General features: G+C 30.4%; 3 protein-coding genes across 3 annotated transcripts in view; 2 read left to right on the top strand and 1 right to left on the bottom strand.

Moving 5' to 3' along the window:
- Nucleotides 1-12,417, top strand: part of LOC130903779 (cysteine-rich motor neuron 1 protein) — a 161,020-nt gene extending 148,603 nt beyond the window's left edge. Inside the window, exons 2-6 of the mRNA XM_057816101.1 lie at nucleotides 3,623-3,897; nucleotides 5,661-5,876; nucleotides 5,966-6,249; nucleotides 8,796-9,382; nucleotides 11,151-12,417. Coding sequence (XP_057672084.1) covers nucleotides 3,623-3,897; nucleotides 5,661-5,876; nucleotides 5,966-6,249; nucleotides 8,796-9,382; nucleotides 11,151-11,329 — 1,541 coding nt within the window. The 3' untranslated portion in view covers nucleotides 11,330-12,417. The remainder of the gene's footprint in view (nucleotides 1-3,622; nucleotides 3,898-5,660; nucleotides 5,877-5,965; nucleotides 6,250-8,795; nucleotides 9,383-11,150) is intronic.
- A 3,115-nt stretch (nucleotides 12,418-15,532) lies between these two features.
- On the top strand, nucleotides 15,533-18,147 carry LOC130903778 (unconventional myosin-Vc). Its single transcript, XM_057816100.1, has 5 exons — nucleotides 15,533-15,662; nucleotides 16,520-16,769; nucleotides 17,288-17,520; nucleotides 17,580-17,822; nucleotides 17,880-18,147. Exons 1-5 carry the CDS (start codon nucleotides 15,595-15,597, stop codon nucleotides 18,112-18,114), a joined length of 1,029 nt encoding a protein of 342 aa, XP_057672083.1. The 5' UTR covers nucleotides 15,533-15,594; the 3' UTR covers nucleotides 18,115-18,147.
- Nucleotides 18,148-20,004: 1,857 nt separating this feature from the next.
- On the bottom strand, nucleotides 20,005-24,672 carry LOC130903777 (homeobox protein six1-like). Its single transcript, XM_057816099.1, has 4 exons — nucleotides 24,225-24,672; nucleotides 21,947-22,217; nucleotides 21,246-21,492; nucleotides 20,005-20,208 (listed from the first exon to the last, which is right to left on the bottom strand). The coding sequence occupies exons 1-4, from the start codon at nucleotides 24,618-24,620 to the stop codon at nucleotides 20,043-20,045; spliced, it is 1,080 nt and encodes a 359-aa protein (XP_057672082.1). The 5' UTR covers nucleotides 24,621-24,672; the 3' UTR covers nucleotides 20,005-20,042.
- Between the last annotated feature and the right edge of the window lie 1,135 nt (nucleotides 24,673-25,807).

Here is a 25,807-nt window from a genome sequence, read left to right as displayed (position 1 = left end):
CAAATAACCTTATTTTAAGGTACTCAATCCTATTGAAATCTGATGGAAGGTAACGCTTTTTTGCAATATATTCAACTTTTAAATAAATAAATACGATGTCTACGAATGTATACGACTAAATTTACTTAAAAAATGCAATTTTATGCCTACTTTATCATAAAGTGTTTATGATATTACCTTGATCAACGCAGTTGTAGAAAATGGTTTAGTAAGTTCTAAAAAATGTCTACAGAAGCTTCAATCTTTAAGAAATTTTCATAACGAAACTTAATAACTATCTAGGAAGTCTCAGTTCAAGAAGAGAATGTCTAGAAGGTATAGAAAATGTTATAGGAAGAATCAAATCGTTAAAAAGCATATGGAAAATGTACATACAGTAAGTGAAGAATGCTTATAAGGGCTTCACTCTATCATAAACTACTTATTGATGAAACGCAGTTGTAAAAAAGGCTCTAATAACATCCATATTGTTAAAAAACGTTTAATAAGGACTAAACGATATAAACTAATCGGCGCTATATATATAAAAACAAACCGTTTCCGAGAACCGCCGCATTCGCCAAACTTTAGACTCTTCAATTATAACCGAACATGACTGGCTTCACGGTACATGTCTTAGACGAGTTCGTAACATTATTTATCCCATTCTGAAAATCGAGATTCGTCCAGATTTTTGTTATGCCCTACTTAGTGTTATAGTCTTTCGATAGTCTCCGTCATTTAGGGAGAAAAGTGAAAATAGCATGTATAAGTTCAATAAAATCACTTGTATAGCACCATAATTAATCAGTTACTCAAGTAAGCGGAAAATAATTTAGAATTTTACACATTGCATCCGTCAGAAGGTTAACCAGAGACTGAATATTCAAACAAGTGCAAAATAAAACTCAGCTTATTAAAGTTAGGTTAGATTTCGAATGTTTTTACGTACTAGTAATATAGCAATCAATTTCATGTTTAGTTTTTTATATTTTAAATGTAAAACTAGTCCATTATAAGTTTTTTAAGACACACGAGGTGAAACCCAAAACAATAGAGGCATCAAACAGATTATAATGAATAATGTAGAATAGCATTATCTTCAAAATATGTCTCTATAGTAGCGTACGAAACGCAATAGCTTAATCATCAATTTCATAAGAGATTTTCTAGAACAAATTGAATCATTCAAATCCCGCGTAGCAATTTCTCCCAAAGTTCAACTTCCATCTTCCTTATTCTATTTGTCTTAAAGACGAATTATTTTATTTTTCGAGTGCAGAGATTTTCCGGACGATAGTTGTAATTTAACAAAATCCTTTCGTTAAAATTATCCCATTTGAAACAGGGACGTACTACAGAAAATCATCTATATTTTCAAAATACTTTCATTCTTTTTCTTATGATACTTTTTCGATCGGTTTTCAAAATAGGCATATCGAGAATTAGGATAAAAACAGCATTTAAAAGTTATAACTGATTAGTTGGGCTGAAAAGTTCGTGGCTCTGAGACCCAGATGGCGCTATTAGTATTAAATCTATATTTTTCAATTCAAAATATACATGTATTAGTTTGACAGCTATCGTAATAGCAGTTTATGAGTTATTGCAACTTTTATTAATCTGAAAAAACTGATAAAAGCAAAATTTTTGTGTTAAAAAGTACTATAGAAGCCAAAGCTTAGCTTTACCCCACGTGTATGTAAAATTTAAACGAGGCGAAATAAGTTTCCAAGACGATACACGCAGTGAACTACCAATGCGGCTTTAACCGTCGAAAACATCAAAAATTTCACAAAATAATTCATTATAACCGTAAAGTAAAACTGTTTGATATAGTTGAAACCTTTAAGTTATCAAAGGAACTATATGTAACTATATCTATATGTGACAATTGATGGAACATAGCTTTATAATTCCACAATGAAATCTAATCGATGGTCAGCCGAGTGTTCTGCACGTGGTGAACGGATTTCAAAACGTGGAAAGACTTGAAAGTCAGCTGGTAAGTCGATTATTTTAAAAAAGGAAAAACCATAAACGTGGCGTTATTGGAGCCGACGAAATCGCGAAAAACGGGTCCTTTTAAAGAAGAAGAAAGTGCTCTATTACATACCATCGATAATCATGTCAAAATTGCATGAATAAGACTTCTAATCGATTTCGTATCCATCGGTTTGTCAAAATCTGGTCCCCTAGCGATTTTTTCCTTTTCTCAGACCTCAAAGGACAGAAATTTTGCTTCGATGAAGTGGTTATCGTCGAAACTGAAGCTATAGGAAAATCGTATCACGTTTGATCTTATTAGTCTCTAAAAATACCAACGGATCAATGGTGTAGTAAATTTGAGTATACACTATTTGTTGTAGTTTATATTTCTCTAAATCTAGAGATAAATCTAATCTTATTTTCGGTTTTTTCACTAGTGGACAAAGTTTTTTGAAAAATTGATGAACGACAATTTCACCAACAACCCCTAAAAACCGTTCAGATGCCTCTGGCTGTGGCATTAGATAACGTTTTCTATCTTGTTAATAAAACTCGAGACGTCAGTAAATTGCTGGCAAATTTGAATTTTAAACTAATTTTAGATTAACATGCCATCGGATAAAAGGAAAGTGTAACGGATATAAGGGTAAAACGCGGTGTCGAAAAAAAAATTCAATTCCCATCCCTCTCGAAACCGTTTCACGCTACCAAGGATTTATTTATAATTATACTTATTAAAGTACAGCTTGTTACAAAATGAGCGGAGCGGATGTAAGGAAATTATTATATTTCGAGCAAATAATCTCGAGAAAATTGAAATCGTATGAAATTCTCGTAGTAATTAGCGGTATGTTCATTATAGAATCACCCTCGTATACCTATCTCTACGATCGCACGAACATAGAACATGTAGATAAATTGTATTACTCAAAGAGATACGATCTTGTTGAGATTATCTGAAAAGCTAGCTCGAAACATAAATGCGCCATAACATGCTCCAAGACGATGACGAAATTGACAATATAAGAACTAGTTATTTGTATCACGTCTCGGTATTGATTTTCCCTTTCGGTATTTGTAAAGAAAATTCAATTCCGTGTAGATTTAATACAATTATCATTTTCATTAGTTGAAATATACGTGGGAAATATTATATATCTCAAACCCCTTCTAAATACACAATTTTCAATTATCAATTTTATAGTACCGAATAGTTACTAACTTCCATTCAAACGTACAATCAAATATCAAACATTAGCTATTTGATTGAAATGAGTCAGTCGAGAGATAACTTAAAAAAGAGGAAGAAAAGTTAGGTTAGATTTACAACGTGGCTAAATAAAAAAACACCATACTAACTTGAAAAAGGAAAAACTCAACGTTTGAGCTAAGAAATCATGCAAAAACGCCGCATTTGATTAAAAAGAAAATATTGTTTCAAGACAATACACTAACTCACAAATCCGTTATTGCAATAATGAAAATTAATGAATTAAAGTTTACCCTGTGGATAAAATTAAAAATTGTGACATAAAAGTCTAGGAGAAATTAGATATACCAATTTGTTAATTAAACAATTGATATAATCACGAAATATGAAACAATATCTCATAAATTCATTGATTGATATTCAAAAATTGAAATTTTTTTACAGCGATACTTGCTGCGCCATCTATCGAGGACTGCCCGCCCGATAGCGTCATCTTTGAAGATAACTGTAAATGCGATCTGTCTACTTGTTCGAAGCCTCCTTGTTTTTCACAGTTACAGTTAGCTACAAATGGAACCGGTCTTCCGGGTCAGTGCTGTCCCACATATGAATGTATAGGATGTAACGAAACTGAAAAAATCAATGGAAAATGTCCGTGCGGAAAGGGCGCTGTAATTAATGGATATAAATGCGAATGCGTGGACAAAGAAAAACATTTGGTAAGACGATTAAATATTGTGACTAAAATATTCAAAAACCAACCAGAACTAATATTCTCAATATTGTTGTTGCGATTTTTGTTTTTTTAACGGTTGGACGCACTGCTGACATATGTCAATGGTCGATTACTGCGTTCGGTTATGTGTATCTGATGACTCTTTACTGTTCGATATCGTTCGGTAATCCACTTTATTTCTGAACTTATATAACTGAACGCTCGGTGTGCGTTCAGTTATATAAATTTTTGACTTTTGACGTTTCGTTTGACATTTCAATGCTTATTAATTAGCAATTTTATGCGACAGTTAAATTTGAAAATTTACGTGACTATGCTTATCAATGTGTCGTTTATAAATTATTAGTAAGCAATATCCCGCATTTAAAATAAAGGTTATCATAAATTTGGAGTATTGAAAATGACGCTAGGTTAATTTTCAAAGTTATCTTTATACTGGATATTGTTTTTACGACTGTATGTTGAAGGTAATTGTGATCTGAGTTGTTTAAATGGTCGGTGGAAGTGATTGATTTAAAAAAAGATGCCGATTTATGTGGAACAGAATTCGATCACGATTACAAATAAGTGATATATAAATAGAACTACTACATTCATTCTTAAAACTGTTTCACGTGTTAATTTGTCTACCTTTATCGTTTGAATTCCTGACTCGATTTACGAGCTTGGTCCCAGAAGTACCTGGCCCAATAATGAAAACACAAAAATTTTGCAAAATAATATATTCATTTTTCAACGTAATCTCCTTCTAGTTCAATCCAATAAGTTCGATACCACCGAGAAATTTTTTCAAGTCTCAGTACAGAAAATAATCCGAGAGGGCTAAACCTGGCGAATAGGGAGTATAAGGTAGCAAGAAACCAAGCAAATACGGCCGTTTTTGTTTGATTTCTTCACTCAAACTTTGCAATAAGTTCACATAATACTCTCCATTGTTAGTTTTTCCTTTTTCAATGGAAATTACCCCACGCGCATCCCAAAAAACCGACGACATGACCTTGCCTATAAATTGAACGATCTCTGCCATCTTTGGAGCTGGTTCTTCCTTCTTAATCCATTGTTTTGATTCTTCTTTTGTTTCGGGTATGAAAAGATGGTTCCACGTTCCTTCCATGGTTATGAAACTGCGCAAAAACTCTGCTTTATTTCTGTAAAACACTTGATGCTGTTTTCGATCCACAGCTTTTTCATATCCAAATTTTTAGTTAATATATGATTTACCACACTTTTTGAAATGCCTATTATGTCTGCTAGCTCGCGTACTTTCAGTAGACGATCTTTCCAGTATCGCTTTATGGATTTACTTCAACACTTCTGGAGTCGTCATCTCATTTGGTCCACCACTGCAATGCTGGTCTTCGCAGGTCGTACGGCCTCGTTTAAACCCTGCTACCCAATATTTTGCTATTAATAACGAAGGACCCGTATCATCCACCGTAGATTCTAGTTCAGCTTTTAGAGTGGTTAGGCTTATGTCTTTCAAATAATTTTTTCCATGTTTACAAATTCACTGAAAACGTTTACTATTGATGGCTGCCAAATAAATACTAAAGCACGTGGGGTCTTCAAACTTTAAACATATTGTGTACTTTCCAAGTAACTATTACCATCTCTAGGTAAGGTCAGGTACTTCTAGGACTATACGTATCGTAATGCCCTCAGTTTATGAAGCAATTTAATCTACAAAAAGTCCTAAAATTCATCAATGATCATTATGTAGCGAGTTCAATAGAAGAAATGTCATAGGTTAATGGCGAATGCGTTTGTGATCCACGTCTTTGTCCACTTCCAATACTGTGCGACAAAAAATCAGTACCAGTGGTTCATACTGAAGGCTGCTGCAAAATTACAGAATGCACAAAATGTCCAGCAGACAGCGAATCCACAAATGTCGAAGGAGATGAAATTGAGGATCATTGTGTCTGTCTCCCATGTAAGACAGAATGTGGATTTAACAGGACAGTAAGTAATTTCTTACACTCGTTGTGACTTTATTAGAACAACATTTTAACATAAATGAGAGTAAATCGATACAAATATTTTATTTCAAGCCTGTTATTAAGAGACCTGGTAAGGGAATTCCCGGCAAATGTTGCGACCTCTATGAATGCAAACAAAATGAAGAGATAAAAGGATGTATCCATGAAAATACCATTTATGAAAATGGTGAACAGTGGTTCATACCTCCTCTACAATTATGTAGATGTGATAACGGCTTAGCGCTTTGTTCTAACCAAAAAGAAAAAGACTCTGCATCTTGTTTTGTTGATAATCAATTCCATAATCATTCAGAAACTTGGACTAAGGACGAAGGATGTACTTTGTGTACTTGCATGTAAGTATTATGTATCGATGCTCTTTTAGAAAAGCACAAAAATCAAAAAATCGAACGTCAGATTTGTTTCTCTGGAGCAGACAAAACTTTTCAGGCAATTTACTTTTAAAACCACTTTTAACCGGTTATCGTCACCGACTGCGGGGGCATTTCCGACCCGCAAAGCGTCAAATTTTTTCAAAAATCGTGCTCTTGAATTTTCTGGCTTATCGGGCACATTTTTCTCCCTGATCTTCTGCAGTTGGAGTCTTATGCAACCTCTAACATAATAAGAGTATGTCGCATGGGTATACACAGTTTTAGATATAGAGCTGCAAATATTCTAAAATAATATTTTCTAAACAACTTAAATTACACAAACTCAGTCGTCATGAAAGTTAAAAATAAGTCATTTCGACAATCCTTGACGCATAGCAATAAATCAATTAGATATAAGGGAGATCATCCGGGTTTTCATCATCGTCACTTTTTTCCATCCAATTTTACAGCCCTTTGTGAATCACAGCGAATTATCTTGAAGAGGCTGTGAGGTCCACCGACATCAGTTTTTCAAATAATTGGACAGGACAAACGGAGCCGTCGTTTTTCTCTATTAAAAATTTACTTTCAGTACCACTTTGGGAAATCTTGCTGAATCAGGGTTGTATTCAACTCGATTTGTTACAGAATCATCGTTGTTTCCCTTCAAGGGTATTTTCAATCTATTAATTTACCATATTCGTTATTTCTACGGAACTTAATGCTTTTTTCTTTTTTCTGATTGCATTTTTCTACAGCTTGATTGTTAGGTTCCATATGATTTTTAACGTAGTTTCTTTATTAAACTCCGTACTATTTTTTCTTCTCATGTTCACAACCCAAACCTTTAAAATCAACGCCATATCCTCCCCCGTCCGATTTTTTTCTAATTGATACTTTCTATCATTTCAAAAATATTTTCCATACCAATTTTTTACTATAAACTATAATTTCTTCGTCAGTATTACAACAAAATCGTTACATTTTGAAGTATTAAATATTTAAAACGTCAAAATCAAAATTAATCAATATGACAACATGGCAACGTGATGATCTATAATCAATATTCAGATAATGTTGTGTTGATTGGTTGTTTTCAATCAGATGATTTCAAATTAATTGATTTCATTGGATTTCTACTGGAGCAAAATATTTTCAAAGGAAATTTTGACAGCTCTAGCAAATAAATCCGTCTTCCGATTTTCCTAATTTTGTGATTCTAAGCAAATCCTGTAATTTTTGCGACTACACGATTTTTTTCCAACCTTGCAATGGTTTTTTAGCTAAAAGTCTTGGGCTATGTTGATGATACAGGTATCTCTAATAATCATCTGGAAATTTGAGTTTTTCCAAGTTTCTACAAAAGCCGTTGTTAAAATAATTGTTTCTCCTTTTTAAGTGTTTATTCCAACTATTAATTTCCAAAAAAATGAATTTTCTTATGAATCTCTCAAAGTTTCCATTTTTAAATAACAACATCATTTAAAAGATGGCCTTCTCGAAGACGGCACTCCTCAAATTTGTGAAAACTCTTGTCACTAAAACTGGAGTGATTGCTGCCATTTCCTGGCGGATATATTTCTTTAGCTGACCGATCTCCCTGGTATTTTTCATGTTGACTTTATGTTTGAGATGTCTCCACAAAAAGAAATCAAGAGGCGTCAAGTCAGGGCTACATGGGGGCCAAGGGATATCACCTCTTTTGGAAATTAGTCTTGCAGTGAACAGCCGCCATAGAGTCATTTGATGTGTGAAGGGTCGCTCCGTCTTGTTGTAACCAAGTTCTCGTATTCGCTATTCTTGATCCCGCAAGTTCTGGCGTCAACTGATTGTTCATTTTTGGATTTTTTTCGATCCAATAACGACAATTTTGTCAGTTTACGAACTCATTTAAATGAAAGCCTCATCTGAAAAAATGATGTTGTCAAAAGTGGAAAATCGACTAAGCATTTCGTCAGCAAATTCCAAGGTTGCTCCTTAGCATTTGCGGTATCTTTTAATTCCTGTGTTAACTGGAACTTTAAATATGCAGTTTAGGATCCAACTTCAAAATTAGCTGCAAACATCGTCGCGACAAGTTTAAAGTCGCCGATCGCTTTTGAGTAGACAAACGCGGATTTTCTCGTACTGACTCCTCCATCCTATTAATATTGTCTGTGGTCCTAGACGTTCTTGGACGACTTTTTCTGGTGGTTTAAACGTGGAACCGGTATCTTCAAAACGCTTAACCCATATTTCAATTAAATTTGCACACGGAGCTTCATTAATGTGTCTTAATTGAACGACACAGTCTTGTCAAGATGTATGAACGACCGATCACGTAAAACAAGCGCCACGCTTGCCGTCGAAGTGACTCCTCGCGAAAAAAGATGGTGCAATAAGCCCGTTCTCTATTATTTCTATTTTTCTTCGAACAAATGTTATTTTAAAAATCCAAAGTTTCGCTCCATCCTTTATTAATAATTTTATAATAATCCTGCTATTATCGCAGTACATAATAATTTATTGATAAATTTTCCATGTTATAGTAACGGTATAGAGAAATGCATCTCCCATTACTGCGATGTAAAAGTAAATTTAGTGCATCGAAACAATTCTTGTAACAGCTCCGACAATGTATCTCGTCTCCATTTGGAGAAATGGATAGAACGTGATAATTGCACGACATGTTTGTGCGACAACGGTTTGATAGATTGCAACCGAGAATTGTGCGAAGATTCAATACCTACAACGACCTCGATAGCAGAATGTCAACCTTTAGCTAATTGCAACAAAACTTGCATAAATGGTTACAGAATTAACAGAAAAGGATGCGAAATATGTAAATGTAATTCTGTCAAATTACAACAAGACATCTTAACGAGATATAATATTTCAATGAACGATCTTATTAAAATTTTGGACGAATATAAAACGAAACGACTACCTACGACTATTCCCACTACTAGTTCCACTGTTAGTACCAGTACTTCTTCGGCGACTGTCGATAAAAGCGTTGAAATCGATCATGACATAGCACCAGTTGTTATTAGTAACAGAAATGCAGAATTTTACGAAGGATACCCCACAACTACTACAACTGAACCTTCAGTAACGCGTACAGATAAAGAAAATGGTAAGAAACTTTTTTATATTCCTAAATTGTTCAGTTCTTTCCCCTCTTAAGTCATTTTTTATTTGTCTTTCTTTGTGTGTTAATGATAATCAAATGTTTTTGGAAAAAATTGCCTCTACAGACAAATATCAGTTTGTTTTTGAAGAAGATAATTTCTAAAGACAAATAACAGTTTCGTTTTTTAAAAATGACAGTTCATAAAGAAAAATTACAAGTCTATTTTTAAAACTAACAGTTTTGAAGATAAATGATAGTTTTTTGAAAAAGACAATCTCTAGAGACAAATAACAGGTTTGTTTTTTAAAATGACAGTTTCCAATAAAAATGACAGTCTCTAAAAACACATGGCAAATTGCTTATAAAGAAAAATGACAACTTTTTTTAAAAAATGACATATTCTACAGACAAATGACAAGTTTAGTCTTGAAAATGACAGTCTCTAAAGAAAAATGACAGTTTCTGGATATAAATGATACTTTTTTGAAAAAATCAGTCTCTAAAAACGCAACGGCAAGTTTGTTTATGAAAAAAATTGCTTATAAAGACAAATAACATGTTTTTAAAAATGAAAGTTTCTCCAGACAAATGACAAGTTTCTTTTTAAAAATGAAAGTTTCTACATACAAATGACAAGTTTCTATTTAAAAGTGACAGTTACTAAAGAAATATGACAGTTTTTTTAAAAGACAGTCTCTAAAGACTCATCGCAAGTTTGTTAATGAAAAAAATAGCTTCTAAAGACAAATATCAGATTTGTTTCAAATTCTTAAAAATGACAGTTTCTAAAAACACATGGCAAGTTTGTATACGAAAAACAGCTTCTAAGGACAAATAACAAATTTGTGTTTAAAATTGACAGTTTCTACAGACAAATGACAAGTTTCTCTTTAAATTAATAGTTTCTACAGAAAAATGACAAGTTTATTTTTAAAATTGACAGTTTCTAAAGAAATATGACAATTTTTTTAGAAAGAGTCTAAAGACTTGTCGCAAGTTTGTTTATGAAAAACATAGCTTCTAAGGACAAATATCAGATTTGTTTTTAAAAATGACAGTTTCTACAGACAAATGACAAGTTTCTCTTTAAATTATTAGTTTCTACAGAAAAATGACAAGTTTATTTTTAAAATTGACAGTTTCTAAAGAAATATGACAATTTTTTTAGAAAGACAGTCTCTAAAGACTCCCCGCAAGTTTGTTTATGAAAAACATAGCTTCTAAGGACAAATATTAGATTTGTTTTTAAAAATGACAGTTTCTACAGACAAATGACAAGTTTCTCTTTAAATTATTAGTTTCTACAGAAAAATGACAAGTTTGTTTTTAAAACTGACAGTTTCTAAAAACACAAGACAAGTTTGTTTATGAAAAAAATAGCTTCTGAAGACAAATAATATATTTGTTTCTAAAAATGACAGTTTCTACAGACAAATGACAAGTTTCTTTTTAAATTGACAATGTCTAGAGGAAAATGACAGTTTTTTGAAGAAGACAGTTTTTAAAAACACATGACAAATTTGTTTTTGAAAAAAAAACAGCTTCTGAAGACATATAACAGATTTGTTTTCAAAAATAACAGTTTCTAAAGAAAAATGACAAGTTTATTCTTAAAATGACAGTTTCTGCAGACAAATAACAATTTCTTTTTAAAAATGACAGTTTCCAAAGAAAAATGACAGTTTTTTTAAAAAAGACAGTGTCTAAAGATACATGACAAATTTGTTTATGATTAAAAATAGCTTCTAAAGACAAATTTTGTTACTTTCAGATTCTTTGATTTACATCGTAATAATAGTTTTGTGCTCCCTGCTGTTTGTGACAGTTTTGGTAATATTACTGGTATTTCTATGCAAGAATCGTAGAAAAAGCAGCCTCGATTTGTCTCAATGTCACTATCACACTGTCAACAACAACAACACAATCAAAAAAACTGATCAACTTCTTTAAAACGATTTCTCCGAATTTAATGTGATATCAGATTACTTACGTAAATATTACACAAAATTAGTTTTGTTCGAAAAAAAATCCAAGGTGAATTGGATTTTTGATTATTGTTGGGTAAAATGTTTATTGTTTGAACAAAATTTTTTATATATTTACATAAATACTTGAAGATATATTCAAAAAATCGAATGTTACCACAAAAAGGTACCGCTAATAAAAACACGAAAGGATGTGACAAAGTAATTATTTGCTATTATTTTTGAATATGCGACTGTTGCTGAGATAGATGTTAATTTATTTTTTTTTATGTAATAAGGAATGTTGAAAATATGTATTTTTTTAAAGGATACTTTTATTAATTGTTATTTGTTCCAACCTCTGTATATTTGTTTGGAACCGTTGGTGATATTCATACTGAACACAATATTTATTTATACCATTACAACAACATTCGCAATTACAATGTCTGACGCTCGTTTCGATAACCAAGTTATCGTCTTCAGAGACTGACTAGTTTGCCTTCTCCCCAACTTTTCCCTAGTTTCCCCTTTCTCGTCATCCTACTAGATTCCAATCAAGATTTTCTTTTGTTCGTCATGCAATGAATTTGTTTCTTTATTCCAATTTCTTCCATTCTTCCTTTCTAATTTCGATCTGTCTTTGGCTCTTGGTCTAAAATCCATTTCTGTCGATTCGATGGTGCTTTCAGCTACAATATGTTTTTTATATGTTGTTTTTCAAAGTTTCTCATAGTTTGATCAGTGGTATGTCATCTTGAACTCTTTTTAGGCCTACAAACAGTAGGTGATTTTCTTATTTACTATTGCCATCTCTCCAGAACAACTAATTCTATTAATTATAATGTTGAAAATAGTCCTCTAATGATTTCATTTACATTTTTTTGTTTATATTTTTCTAATCATCTACAATATATGTCTATATGATAATATTAATATCCATTCGACATATTCAACTTGCAACTTGTTTTTTTTATATCCTTTAAAAAAATTGTACTTCTTATATATATATTTTTTTATTAGAGTCGGTATGCAGGGTATTTGAGAAGTATGTTTATTGTGTACAAATATATATATATATATATATATATATATATATATATATATATACTTTCTAGAAATGAATGAATTCTTAATTTTCATATAAAAAATCCAAATTCTATGACTTATAATTTTCAATATCTATTTGTAGATTTAGAAATAGCCCAGTAAAAATTCGATTCAATCTTGCTCTATAACTTTAATGACTTATTATTGATAAGATCTCGAAAATTGAAAATAAAAACATATTGTAGTATTATAATGATTTATTTGATTTTAGAATTGATGTTAACACATCAAGTTTATATAGTTTAGTGTTAAATTAATTTAAAAGACTCTAACTTGAACAAAGTAATGTTATGTATCATGAACAAATTAAAGCGGGATGATTAATGATTTAATAATAGTAATTGAATTTTTCAGTTTTCCTATTAAGTGAAACATTGAAAAAACATTGAAAATGAAAACATTTTTGACTTGACCGTTTCACAATGAAATAAACAACCATTCAATAACCTTTTCCGTGTACTATTTCAAGTGCAGTTCAATAGTAAATACTTTTAATCAAACACATTATAAATCATTCGAAATTCTGATTTAATCTACACAATTAACTTTTATTAAGAAACTACAAAAAGTTTGCAGTATTTTCTTCTTCTAGGTATTTGAATGCCCCTACAACTGTCTTTATTCGTCAATTAAGTTGTAAATGAATTGTTAAATTCGTTCAAAATTCTGCTGGTTTTTCCTAAGATCCAATCTGTATTAATTTATGTTTTTATTTGTTGTCATTCACTAATTTCCTATTTGCTTCCTATAATCCACCGTAAAGTCAAAAATAATCATAATATTTTGATATAACCTCCTTTTATTCGCATATTCACTGTTTTTCTAATTTAAATATGAAAATATACACAAAAAGGAAAAATTCTCTTCAATGGCATCTAATTTTCTTCAACTTTTTACTTGTTAGATCATTTTACTTGTTTGGCGTAATGATTGTTCTTGATTTTAAGTCTCTTGTATTATCTTAAATTGATTTTCTATCAAGAGAGATTGAAAATAAAGCAATTCGTCACGAAAAAAGTAAAAATATATAAATTAAAATCATTGATTATCCCTCAGTAATATTTCTATTTGATTAGAAGTAACATTGATAGTGTAGTTCAATTAATAAATCGAAAATAAAGGAACTTCTTCCTTTTAAAAGGTTTTTTAATTAAGTTACTAATACTTGCCAATTAAAAAGTACTAACTTTTTGGTAACGAACTACATTATTGATAATCTAATGTCTTAAAACAATCGAAAGCTACATTTAACGATATTGTTAATAATATTGTATAAATTGTGTTTTGTAAATATTATATATTTAGATTTTGGAACTAAAATAATTTGATTGTGATAAGTCTTATTTTTCCATGTTTCTGTACTAATAAATCAGATTTATATGTAGATTGTTCCTATTGCACAGTTGCAAATTTTTGGGTGGGTATTTGAGGGACTTGCAGAAAAAACGATTAAATAATTCACCCATTTGTTGCAACTGCCATTTTATAGACTTTAAATAAATGTTAATAATATAGTTTAACTATGTAGACAGGAAATGTTTTATTTGCAGTATTCAAAGAGTATTTTTTTATGAATTATTTTTTGGCCGTCATAATTTATTTCCTTGTTCATTTTTGTTGTGTGAAAGAACTTTTAATTATTGATTTTTTTGAGGAAAATATTTTGCTTACCCGATCATTATTTGGTAAAACAATATGATACATTTGAACTACTGCTCTTTCAACATGGCGGCTGCTGCCTTTTATATAAATTCTACAGATTTTTTAAACATTTTTTAAGTTTACACTGACTTATATTATAAAGCACTTCATAAAGGGACTAAATTTCTTTAAAAGGATATCCATAATAATGTGGTAGAAGAACAAATTACATTTTTCTTTTGAAAAATAAAATAAATTTACTCTTCAACTGATAAATGACAACTAACCTCTATTTGAAATATATGACATAAGAACAGTGCTACCAGTATATTTACCATAGGCACCGCCACATGTAGAAAATTCTTCTTTTATTTCCATGCTAATTCTATGAATGAGTATTGAAAAGTGGATGTAAAACTAGTTATAGGGTGAGTCAGTATAATAAAGTAGATGGTAGCTTTTGGTTTAAGAATGCTTGAATTAGTGACGGCCACTTTTACACTAAAATAACTATTAGTGTTTAACACTTTGAAGTGTATTTAGGTATAATATTTATTAAATTAGTGTACACTTTAACAATGTACATACAAAAATTACAATAAATAACTATGTTTAATTCATTTTAGCGTTTTATTTCAAAATAACCTTTACAAATTTTTTTGAAACTATTTTTCTATTGGAAAAAACCAAAAATCAACACGATTTATAAAGAAAAGGAATAACCTAACATAGATAAAAAATATGAGAAAGAATTTGTATTTGTAGTGGAAGGACAAACATAAAACATGTAAATCTGTTTTGTCCTAATACTATATCCACTTCAAATGCCCCCTCCTCTCTAGATTTCTTGAAATTATGTTTTTTCCACTTCTATCTAATTATCAAATATCCTTAAGAATACAGAGATTCAACGAATAGATCCCATAGACTCCTGGAAATTTCTCTACTTGTAAAGAAAATAACTTATTTAGTTTTGTTTTCATGAATTTATGTCAGATTCTGGATACAATATGTATATTTTCAAAAATCAAAAAATCGTGAAAATAAAAACAAATATCGTGAGATCTGGCAACTCTGCACAGGCTTCATAATAACAAACGTCAATGATCACACATACAGTGGTGCCACTATAGTGGCTTGATAGAGACAGTGTGGCCATATGTTTAACCCAAACTACTATACAAAATAAATTATTTTTGTATTATTTTTAGCTAATAATACTATTGGGATCTTAAAAAGCTTTTGATCAAGTATTAGCGAATATAAATTACGATTTTATAAGTGTTATTATAATAAGAAGAAATGCTAAATCAGCCGAGTTCGCGTTAAACATTAACGCTGCCTATTGTTGGATTGTAAAAACTTAAAAAGCAACCCTCGTAGTGATATACCGTGTCTATAAATTTCATTGTTAGAATGAATTTGTCTTTAAATGTCAATTTATAGAAAAATGAACATGTCAAATGATAATTTTTATACAAAAATTTATTCAGATTCTCCATGGCACATATATATCAATTTTTTGAAGAATCCGAACATACAGAAGCTTTCATAGTATCATCTTACAAGTAAGTATAAATCAAACTATTATTCAATTATATTTATTTGTATATAAACGTTATTTCAATTAATTAGAGAGAATTGCATGAAAAATTTTGCAAAAGTTTATTAACATTTTATACATTTAGCATATATTCGTATTAAATTTTTAGAAAAGTGATTATATTGTCGAAAAATTAAATAAATGTAAAAAATCGCAATATTCATTTCTTCCTACTTTTTTAATAAAATGTTTACATTAGGTTTTAAAATTTCATCATAAAAAGAGCTTCGTTAAAAATTTCTCAACTTCCAACCAATATCGGTCCTGCTCGTTGTTTCTAACAATCTAGATATAATGATTCACACACTATAGCACAATATTCACAATTGATTGATTATTTTTGATTGATTATTAAACTGGATTTAAATAAAGCATTCATAATAAATAATATATTAATAACAGCCGGCATTTGATATACGTTGCCACATTTACTTGGTGGTCTAATACTTTCTGTAGTATGTATTACCAGTTGGAATAGATGGAAGTGGGTATTTTAGTACTCACTACCTGCACCCACATCTAATATTATTGTATCAACGATTAATCGCCATTACTTAATACAAAATCATGACGATTGTATTATTTTTTTGTTTAAAATCTAGTCAGAATAATAAAAACAACCGGTACGACAACACTGTGTCTATCCATGTTTCATGCATATATCTAACCTACAATGGCTACAATACGAAATAAAAGGCGCGAAATTAGAATTTAAGATGAAATAAATACATGGAAAAGATAAGAGGATGGGCGTATAAGAATTTTTGTGAAATTGATGAAAATTCTATTATACACAATGACTCAATTCAAATTTCTGGCTAGAAAACACAATGAAGAATCTGGAAAACTCAATTGGGCTGCGATTATTATACAAAACTTTTTTCGAGGCATTTACGTGCGACAACAAATCAAGAAAATGCACCAATCCGCTATTATTATACAAAAATACGTAAGAGGGTGGCTACAGAGATATCGTTTACCCGATATAATGGCAGAATATTATGATAATCTTTGTTTACAACATTACAACAAGGCAGCAGAAAAAATACAATCTAGATGGAAAGGGTATATGGTAAGTTTAAGTTTCTATGATAAAATTTATCAAATATCAAGTAATTTATATTCTAAAAACGCCTATTTTAAGCAATTAATTCAAGATCAAGTTAACATTCTACTTTCCGTTTAGACTCCTAGATGGTTCTGTATAATTTAGGATGTTGAATTTTTAGTTGAGGTTTCTACCTCCAGGTGGCATGAATTTAGTCGTAACAATTATATATAGGTGATCTGTGTTTCATAATAATTTGAGTCTTTAAATAAATTTCAAAAAATATTTAAACTTTTATTTATCGCGGCAATATTGTTATTTTTATCAAAGTGTAGTTACAAACCACGGTTATATTTTGGCTTCTTTTACGTAGATGCCACTGTGTGCTTTGACATTGTTCTAGTTTATAAGAGGTTTGCTCAAAAAATAAGATTAATTTTCACTTTTCCGATTGCTCTTACTGTCTAAAAAAAGCAAAAAACAATAAATAACAACAAATAAAAGAATAGAATGCTATTATTTCATAAAATTTATATCGATAGGTTCGTATGTACGAGGTTTGTATCAAAGATATCATAAAAATGAGGGAGGAGACATTGAAAGCCAACGAAAATATAAAGTTACTTTTCCAACGGCGGTTTAGTGAAATGGACTTGGATGATTTCGGCATCAATAGAAAATATGCTTATAAGGTGTTTAAAATACTTTCGGATAGACATCATCTTCTCAGTACTCACCAAATAAAAGGAGTACTACATAAACAAGATGCGAAGAAGTATGCTAGTACGAATAATAATTTTTCACAGGAATTTTCAAAAATATTGATATTTTCAGTGAGCTTTCAGAGCTGGAAAAGTTATTAAAAGCTATGCCGTGGAAAAATTACATGAAAGAAGTACACAAAATTTATTACGAATATTATGACGAACATCCGCCATATAAATACAAATATAATGATAAAAGATTAAGGAAACAAGAGGATTTACTGAAATATAATGAAGAAATTCGATGTCGACATGAACACGATAAGAATAATGAAACTGATCCAACGTCAAGCGACGCTTTACGAGAAAAACTGTAAGCATAATTAAAATGATTTTTTATATTCTTTTTTAATAAATTGTTATATTCTAGATTTAATTTGACTACCAAGCTAGAAATTAAACCTTACGAAAGATACATAAGTACCACTGGTAAATTTGTAAAACCAATCAAGAATATCGTTAGAACCACCGATCCTTCCAAAAATATTAGTGAAACTGATTTTGACTTGAAGACACTAACTAAACTGGCTTTAAAATCTAAAATCCCGCCTTATTATATCAATTTTTGGTTAGATAAATGTCCTTGCAATCAAACAGATTTATAACTTTATTCGATTTAGTTTGAATATAATTCATTTCATTTACACCCTGTAGTTTTATTTGGACCAAAACATTCAAATACTAATTATACGTACAGCGCTATCTTTGTTGATTTGTTCAAAGTATACTGGTGTCTATGAATTATAGATACCGACTATTACAGTTAGGCTCTTCTTTCATAGATGTCACAGTCGTTTCAATTTTCTATTACAGATTTCCTTCTTTAAAAAACGTCATAATTCAAGGAAATATATATTGAAAAAGAACAATTTCATCTATTACTCACGAATATTTAATAAATAATCTCAATTTTCAAAGAAATGTTTCTAAAACTTGACCGAAAACAATTGTATAAACAATTGTATTGGAATCAATAATTAAAAAACAAATTTTTATGTTTTGATTCGATTTTTTTTCTATTTACCTTGTAGATAATGAACAGTCTATATCCATACATATAGTACCTTTTCTTTCATGTTAAGTATAAATTTCTTATTAATAATTGAATTAAAAAAATATATCACCTACAGCGTCATCTTTGTTGATTTGTTGAAAATATAATAATTATAGATACCAAGTTTTATGGTTAGGCTTTTCTTCCATAGATGTCACGATCTTTTCCAGTACCTAAATTAATTTTTCTTCACAACAAAATACTATATTTTGAGGAAATATTAAAAAAGAACAGTTACATTTATAAGTCAAAAATATTTGTTCAATTACAATAATTTTAATACCAGTCTTATGAATAATCACAAAAAAAATGTATTCAAAGAAATTCGTAAAAACGTTCTTCTGGACTTCGAATTGCTTCTCAATTCACCTCGAGACTAATAAATACGATGTATTTATTTTTTCCCTACGTGTTATATTCATTTTATATTAAATGGATTATTACTTAATTATAAATAAATTGAGTACAGCGCCGTCTTCGCTCAATTTTCTAAAGCTTAATTAAGTTATTAATAGACTGTATTGTGAATAATAATATAGTTCAGTATTTTTTTCATAGATGACGCTTTTAGTAAATATATTTTTTCTTGCTTTATTCTTTTGGAAATTGTATATTATATAAGAACCGTTACGTTTATTTGTCACAAATATATTCCAAATACTTTCTTTTGTATATGATACCTCAATTTCCATACACACATAAATGCAAAATTAGAGAGAAAACAACTGTATTTAAACCAGTATAAAATATAAAGTGTTGAGTAAATCAAATTTCAATTTGACGTAAGGCTTATGAATAATGCATATTTATTACACAGGGTAGAGTTATTTTAAGTTGTAAATGTCTCTCTTATTTATATTCAGGAAATAATTAAAATTTACTAGATGTTACTTGAGGCGAGATTTCCATTTTATCTTTGTTTATTAAAAAAATGTGGATTGAGACATTAATTAAACGATATTCATTCCAGTTATCCAGAGAAGTTTTATCATTTCTAAATCAATTCTTTTAATGATAATCAACTAAAATATATTGGATGCAGCGCCATCTCCGATTTATGAGTCAAAGTATGGAAATGATATAGTAGTAGCTTATAAATTGCAATTAGCAGATTTTTTAAATAGGATATGCTTCTCCTAGATGTCACTATGATCTCAAATTACCAATTCACATTAAAAAATAGATTTTATTTTAAAAAAATGTGTATTGAAAAAGAAGATCAACATTTAGTATATACAAATATTTACAATAATTTCTCAAATAATCACAATTTTTTAAACCAGGTTATTAAAAACTATACAAACAACAATTGTATTTGAAATACAATAGAAATTTATATCTTCTAAATTCATTTTATGTATATATATATATATATATATATATATATATATATATATATATATATATATATATATATATATATATATATATATATAAATGAATTTAGAAGATATGAATTAAATATATATAATTGATGGCTTAGACTACTTGGTAGTCCGAATAACAAGAAGTTATAGTACAAGTTGGATCAAAAAGTTTACTGGCAGTTTGAAAAGCGGACATATCTAGTGTACCTTGGTGGTTTCCCATCGATGTCATTATGTTGCTCTGATGACTAAAAGACATATTCCCAATGATTAGGTCCCTAAAAACAAAAAACATAGTGGAAGTTTCTAAACAACTATTCAAAGTTGTTGTGTGTATTTACGTGTTTCACCTAGTTGTCTGTAGATGGCGCAACTGAATTTTTAAATATATCAACTATGAATTAGTAAAATAAAGACTTATAATTTTGTTTTATTCTAATACTGTATAATAAATAAATATTCAAGTGAGACTGCTACTAGATTATATGTTATTTTTTGTAGTTTATTGTTTTTCTGATTCAACATGGCAACATTGTACTGAATTTAAGAGTGTCGTTGGAGGCAACAGTTGAGCATTTGTTTTTTTATATATTTACTTAAACTTTTCATTTTTTTTAACACATAAATGATTGTTTTGAGAAATTAGTGTCTAAATTAGTTAAAATTTTATCATAAATTACAAAATTTCGATATCAGGAATTAAACTTATCGTTGTTAGTGTCGCGTTGTCATCTATAATACAGTGATATAAAAAAATATCGTTATTTTCTTATGAATCAAACGAAAGATACTTTTACTCTTACAAAATTTGCTCAGAAAGTCAAAAGTATAAAGTAAAAACAAAGTATATATAAAATTATTATTATTTAATAAGAGTACTACATTTGCAGGTTATAAAATACCTGTGGGTGACAGAAAGTTTTTGTTTTTAGATTTGATTGTATGATATTAAAATACATAAAAGTTCCCATGCTACAAATCTTTGATTGAATTCTATTCTTTTCTCATAAAAATATGAAAATATCGTTTAAGCCAGACACACACATTTTCTGTACCGTCTCTAATTTGTTAATAGACTTTCGGAAGGATGTTATGGGCTGTGCTACTCCACCCGATCGCTATAAAAAAAAATTAAACCGTCGCTAAAGAACAAGAATGTCCAATAAGCACGTTTCGCAATTTTACCTGTTTGAATTGAAAATAAAAAAGAAGAACTGCTATTTCAATTTTCTAAGTAATAAGATCGTTATTTATGAGGTTAATAATTCGAAAATACGAGGTAATGTTATAAATTATGGATGATAAATTAACTTACGGTCTAGATTGCGGCGTTCTATCCCTCTGCCTCCTATTTTTGAACCAATTAGAAACTTGTGTCAACGTCAAACCGGTTCTTTTAGCTAACGCTCTTTTTTCATCTGGTGTGGGGTATCTATTTCTACTATAACAATCTTTTAAAGCGTTTCTACTTCGTTCTTTGAAACAATAAACTGTTTCTTCGCCGTCCCATATCGTCTTCGGTAGCGGATATTTCTTACGGAGTCGATATTTATCTACCGCGCCTGCGTAGATATTAAAATATTAGTCTTATGGCTTAAAAACTGTCCGCTTGTAAACCGTAAATTATAATTGAAAATTTGACAAGAATGACGTTCCTGTCGGACGAGATATCATATCAACTTAGTTATTTTAGATAAAGTGAAGTATACAGTGTTAAAAAATTTAATATTTCAAATGGCTAGAATCGTTAAGTAAATATTGGCATACAAAATCTAAACTATTCACGTAATTTTGTAAATATAACATAGAAAAGCTACTATGAGATAACGCTGAATATTAATTAATTATTGTGAATTGTAAAGTGGGAAAAATTTTCTCAGTGAAAAGTTGCCCGAGTGGATTTAAAATTTACACACTTTCAAAATGGTCGTTGAGATTGGGTATTTCACTCGCGAACTTTTGAAATTATATATTTCACATATTTTTCTCAATATTTTACAGAAAAAAAATTCTCACCTAGAGGCCTTCCCCTGATTTTTTCAGCCTCGTTATAATGTGCGTTATACCATAAAACTTGTAGCTCCGGATGCCACCTAGCGTGAAACGCGTGTGATTCCAAAATCGAATAAAGTTCGTGATAAGCTCCTCTGTGAAACGCAACTGCAGCTCTCGCGCGCAAAATACTCTCGTTGCTTCTTAGAAGCTCCGAAGGTGGAAGTGACCAAAGAAACGTCGCCAATTTCTCTAAATCACCGCGTTGCTGAAGAGCTTCACACATACATTGCACCTGAAAATAATTTCATTATTAATTATGAACCGTTTACAAGACACAACACCTATGGGGCAGTTGGAGGGTTGGTGGTCCCCCAAACTCCCGATACAACAAAACAAAATCGGTATGGATCCATTCTTTTTGTTTCGGATTGAGAGAATAGCTCTTCCTTATTGCAGCTAAAATCTCATTTGTCTGTTGATATGATCAGGTCTGCAATCATTTCTCGTGCTCTACACCTTTGACTCAGCCTCTCGACGAGGATGTCGTGGAAACAAAGCCCTGGGAAAGGAGAGGCATCAATGCCAATGAACAGATTCCCTTCACTTCTAAAACTTCTTTGTAACATCTTGAAGAAAGATAATTTAATTTCAGGATTTGGAAAATTTGATATAGTGCATCTAAATCGCGAGAAATTGCTTAAAATGCTACCATCCACTGACAACACTAATGATCCAAACAAGAACGATCGAATGTCCGTTTATACAATTGATGAAACCTTTAAGAGCTGCTCCAGATTGAAGCCTAAAAGGAAAAGGAAAAGGTTTCAGGCTTTGAAATTGAAATGCTCTACCAACTAGCAAGGAAGTCGGAACACTTGAAAGGAAGAGAAAGAAAAGGAATCATTCACCATAGACCATCTCATAGACATAGCTAAAGACGTAAAGTTATGGGTAGATCAGCTCGGAATTTAATAAATACTAAAAATCTTTTAGGTTAAACTTCAGTTTTGGTAACATTGTCTAACATTTTTTACCACGAATCGCGACTGTAAATCTATTGATTAGTATTATTATGCAAATAGTGAATGTCACATTATATTTGGATAAAGATCGAAAAAGGTGGAAACGTCATTTTTTTCTTGATTTTAGGTCTCTTTCGATAGCAATGTTTTTGTTCAAGAAGAACTCCAACGAAATCAACTAATTCAAAATAAATGATTTCTATTATTCACCTCTGAAATAATTTCGAAATTCAATGTTTCGAAAAAGTATTCTGCCGTTCTTCAAAGGAGAAAACAACTACGTTCCTGGCTAATGCCTCGACGAATATTGATTTACACCTCCTCTGAGGAGCGTGATGTTAATTGTTCTGTAGCTACTGATTAGTTTCGACGTTATTACGTCTAATCAGAGCAGTTTAACAACCCTCGTTCGGGATTGAGGCCCGAGACTAAACTATCAAGTAAAAGAAGTCGAAACGTCAAATTTGCATCTGTCTTTAAAGAATTATAAAAGAAACAAATTCTAAATCAGAAGAGACCTAAAACCAAGAACATTTAGAAGCATAAGCATATCGAAAGGTTTAAGAAATAAAAAATTAAAGAAATTTATTATAGGAAATAAACCTTTCGAAAAATTACCAAAATTAGTTTCGACCTATTTCGGTTTTTATAAAAATATGACTTCTTTTGATAAAGACCAAAATTCTTTATCAAATTAATACGATTTGTCGTGAAAAGCAAATAAAAATATCAAGAAGTAATAAATTGAGAGAATATCAATATTTTCACTTGCCAAAAAAAACCATTTTCAATCAAGATACCCTCAATCAATAGGGTTTCACACTTTATCGAGTTTTTTTCTCGTTTCGTTCGAGATTTTTTCTCTTTTCGTTCGAGATTTTTTCTCTTCTCGTTCTCATCTCGCCTTTCCCATACGAAACGAGACATTTTGGAAAACATCGTTGGCGTTACCGAAACAACATACAGAACTCAAGTTAATTTCGTTTTTGGTCTCCTTAAATTTATGCACAAGTTAAAGAATTTTCTTATAATAACGAAATAAAAAATTATTTATTATAAAATTTATATTATACTTATAATCATAATTTAGAATTAAGCGAAAGGAAACAATTAACGAGACGAGATTTAATTTTTTAGGAATTGTCGATAATTCTCGAGACCGAGACGAGATTTTTGTTCCACTGCCTTACTCTAGTCTCGTGTGTAATCCTAATCAACAAAAGGTGAATACAACTTTCCACAAAATTGATTTATGAATAATTTCTTTTAAAACTTACTTGATCAGGTGAGAAACTGACAGGTTTTTTCCCGTAACTATCCACTCCATTCAACTGTATAAGACCCTCATTTTTATTACTGTTATTATTATAATAATCCAATTGCATCCTGCGCCCTTCGTCGGCTTTTTTTTCGAAATATTCCACATACCCCAAACCTCTTTTATCAACATCACTTTTATTAACATCTTTATAATCATCTTTTCGAAAATAGTCCGCTTTCTTTCCGTTATTTTCCGTTTTTTTAACTAATTTCTCACCGGCGAAATAATGATCGAGTTTACAATTCGACGTAAAAAATAAATTTTCGGAGTAATAGTTTGTGTTACTTAAGGGATGGCCGTAATTTTCCATATGGGAATCATTCGATCCGCTAGAAACGGCGTCAATTTCCATCGTTCGACGAAATTTACCATAAGAAATACCTACACTAACAAACGTTTCATTACTAACTGTCGCTGAAGTTATGTCAAATAGGGGGTACACACTCTTGAGTTGTATGGGCGCGGTTTACGACCACGTTCCACTAATAAGGGGGCGATATTTCGCGTTTCTATGGTGACGCGAACCAATCACGAACGAGGGGTTTGTTATAATCGGGGAAGCTTCCCTCTATATTTTTTTTGCTTATTTCCCATTAGATGAGGAATTTTTTCATTTAGTATGAAAGAAGTTTGAAATACGTGTTGAATTTATTTATTTGTCGGGTATAACACGATAAATACTTGATTCTAGGATATAATTTTATTTGTCTATACATTGATATTCATTATCTGAAAGCGTAATTTTTATAATTACAATATATTGTATAAATATCTCTTTCTACGCTTTATATATCCTATAGATTGTGCCATGATTACAATTTTCGCGTATTCTGATGGAAAAAATGATTTATACGAGCCTAATTATTTTAAAAATCATTATATTCCAAATATTTTTTCCAAACAAAGATTGTGCATTAGTTTCATTGTTTTCCAAAATATTCTTCATTGCGATCAAACAAAGATTGTGCATTAGTTTCATTGTTTTCCAAAATTTTCTTCATTGCGATCAAACAAAGAATGTGCATTGGTTCCATTGTTTTCCAAAATATTCTTCATTGCGATCAAACAAAGATTGTGCATTTGTTTCATTGTTTTCCAAAATATTCTTCATTGCGATCATCAAAGATTTTGCATTGCCTACATTGTTTTCCAAAATATTCTTCATTGCGATCAAACAAAGATTGTGCATTAGTTTCATTGTTTTCCAAAATATTCTTTATTGCGATCAAACAAAGATTGTGCATTGGCTTCATTGTTTTCCAAAATATTCTTCATTGCGATCAAACAAAGATTGTGCATTAGTTACATTGTTTTCCAAAATATTCTTCATTGCGATCAAACAAAGATTGTGCATTAGTTTCATTGTTTTCCAAAATATTCTTTATTGCGATCAAACAAAGATTGTGCATTGGCTTCATTGTTTTCCAAAATATTCTTCATTGCGATCAATCAAAGATTGTGCATTAGTTACATTGTTTTCCAAAAAATTCTTCATTGCGATCAAACAAAGAATGTGCATTGGCTTCATTGTTTTCCAAA

This window comes from Diorhabda carinulata, chromosome 2, assembly GCF_026250575.1.
Source record: "Diorhabda carinulata isolate Delta chromosome 2, icDioCari1.1, whole genome shotgun sequence".
Lineage (NCBI taxonomy): Eukaryota > Metazoa > Arthropoda > Insecta > Coleoptera > Chrysomelidae > Diorhabda > Diorhabda carinulata.
This window is presented reverse-complemented; position numbering and strand designations above follow the sequence as displayed.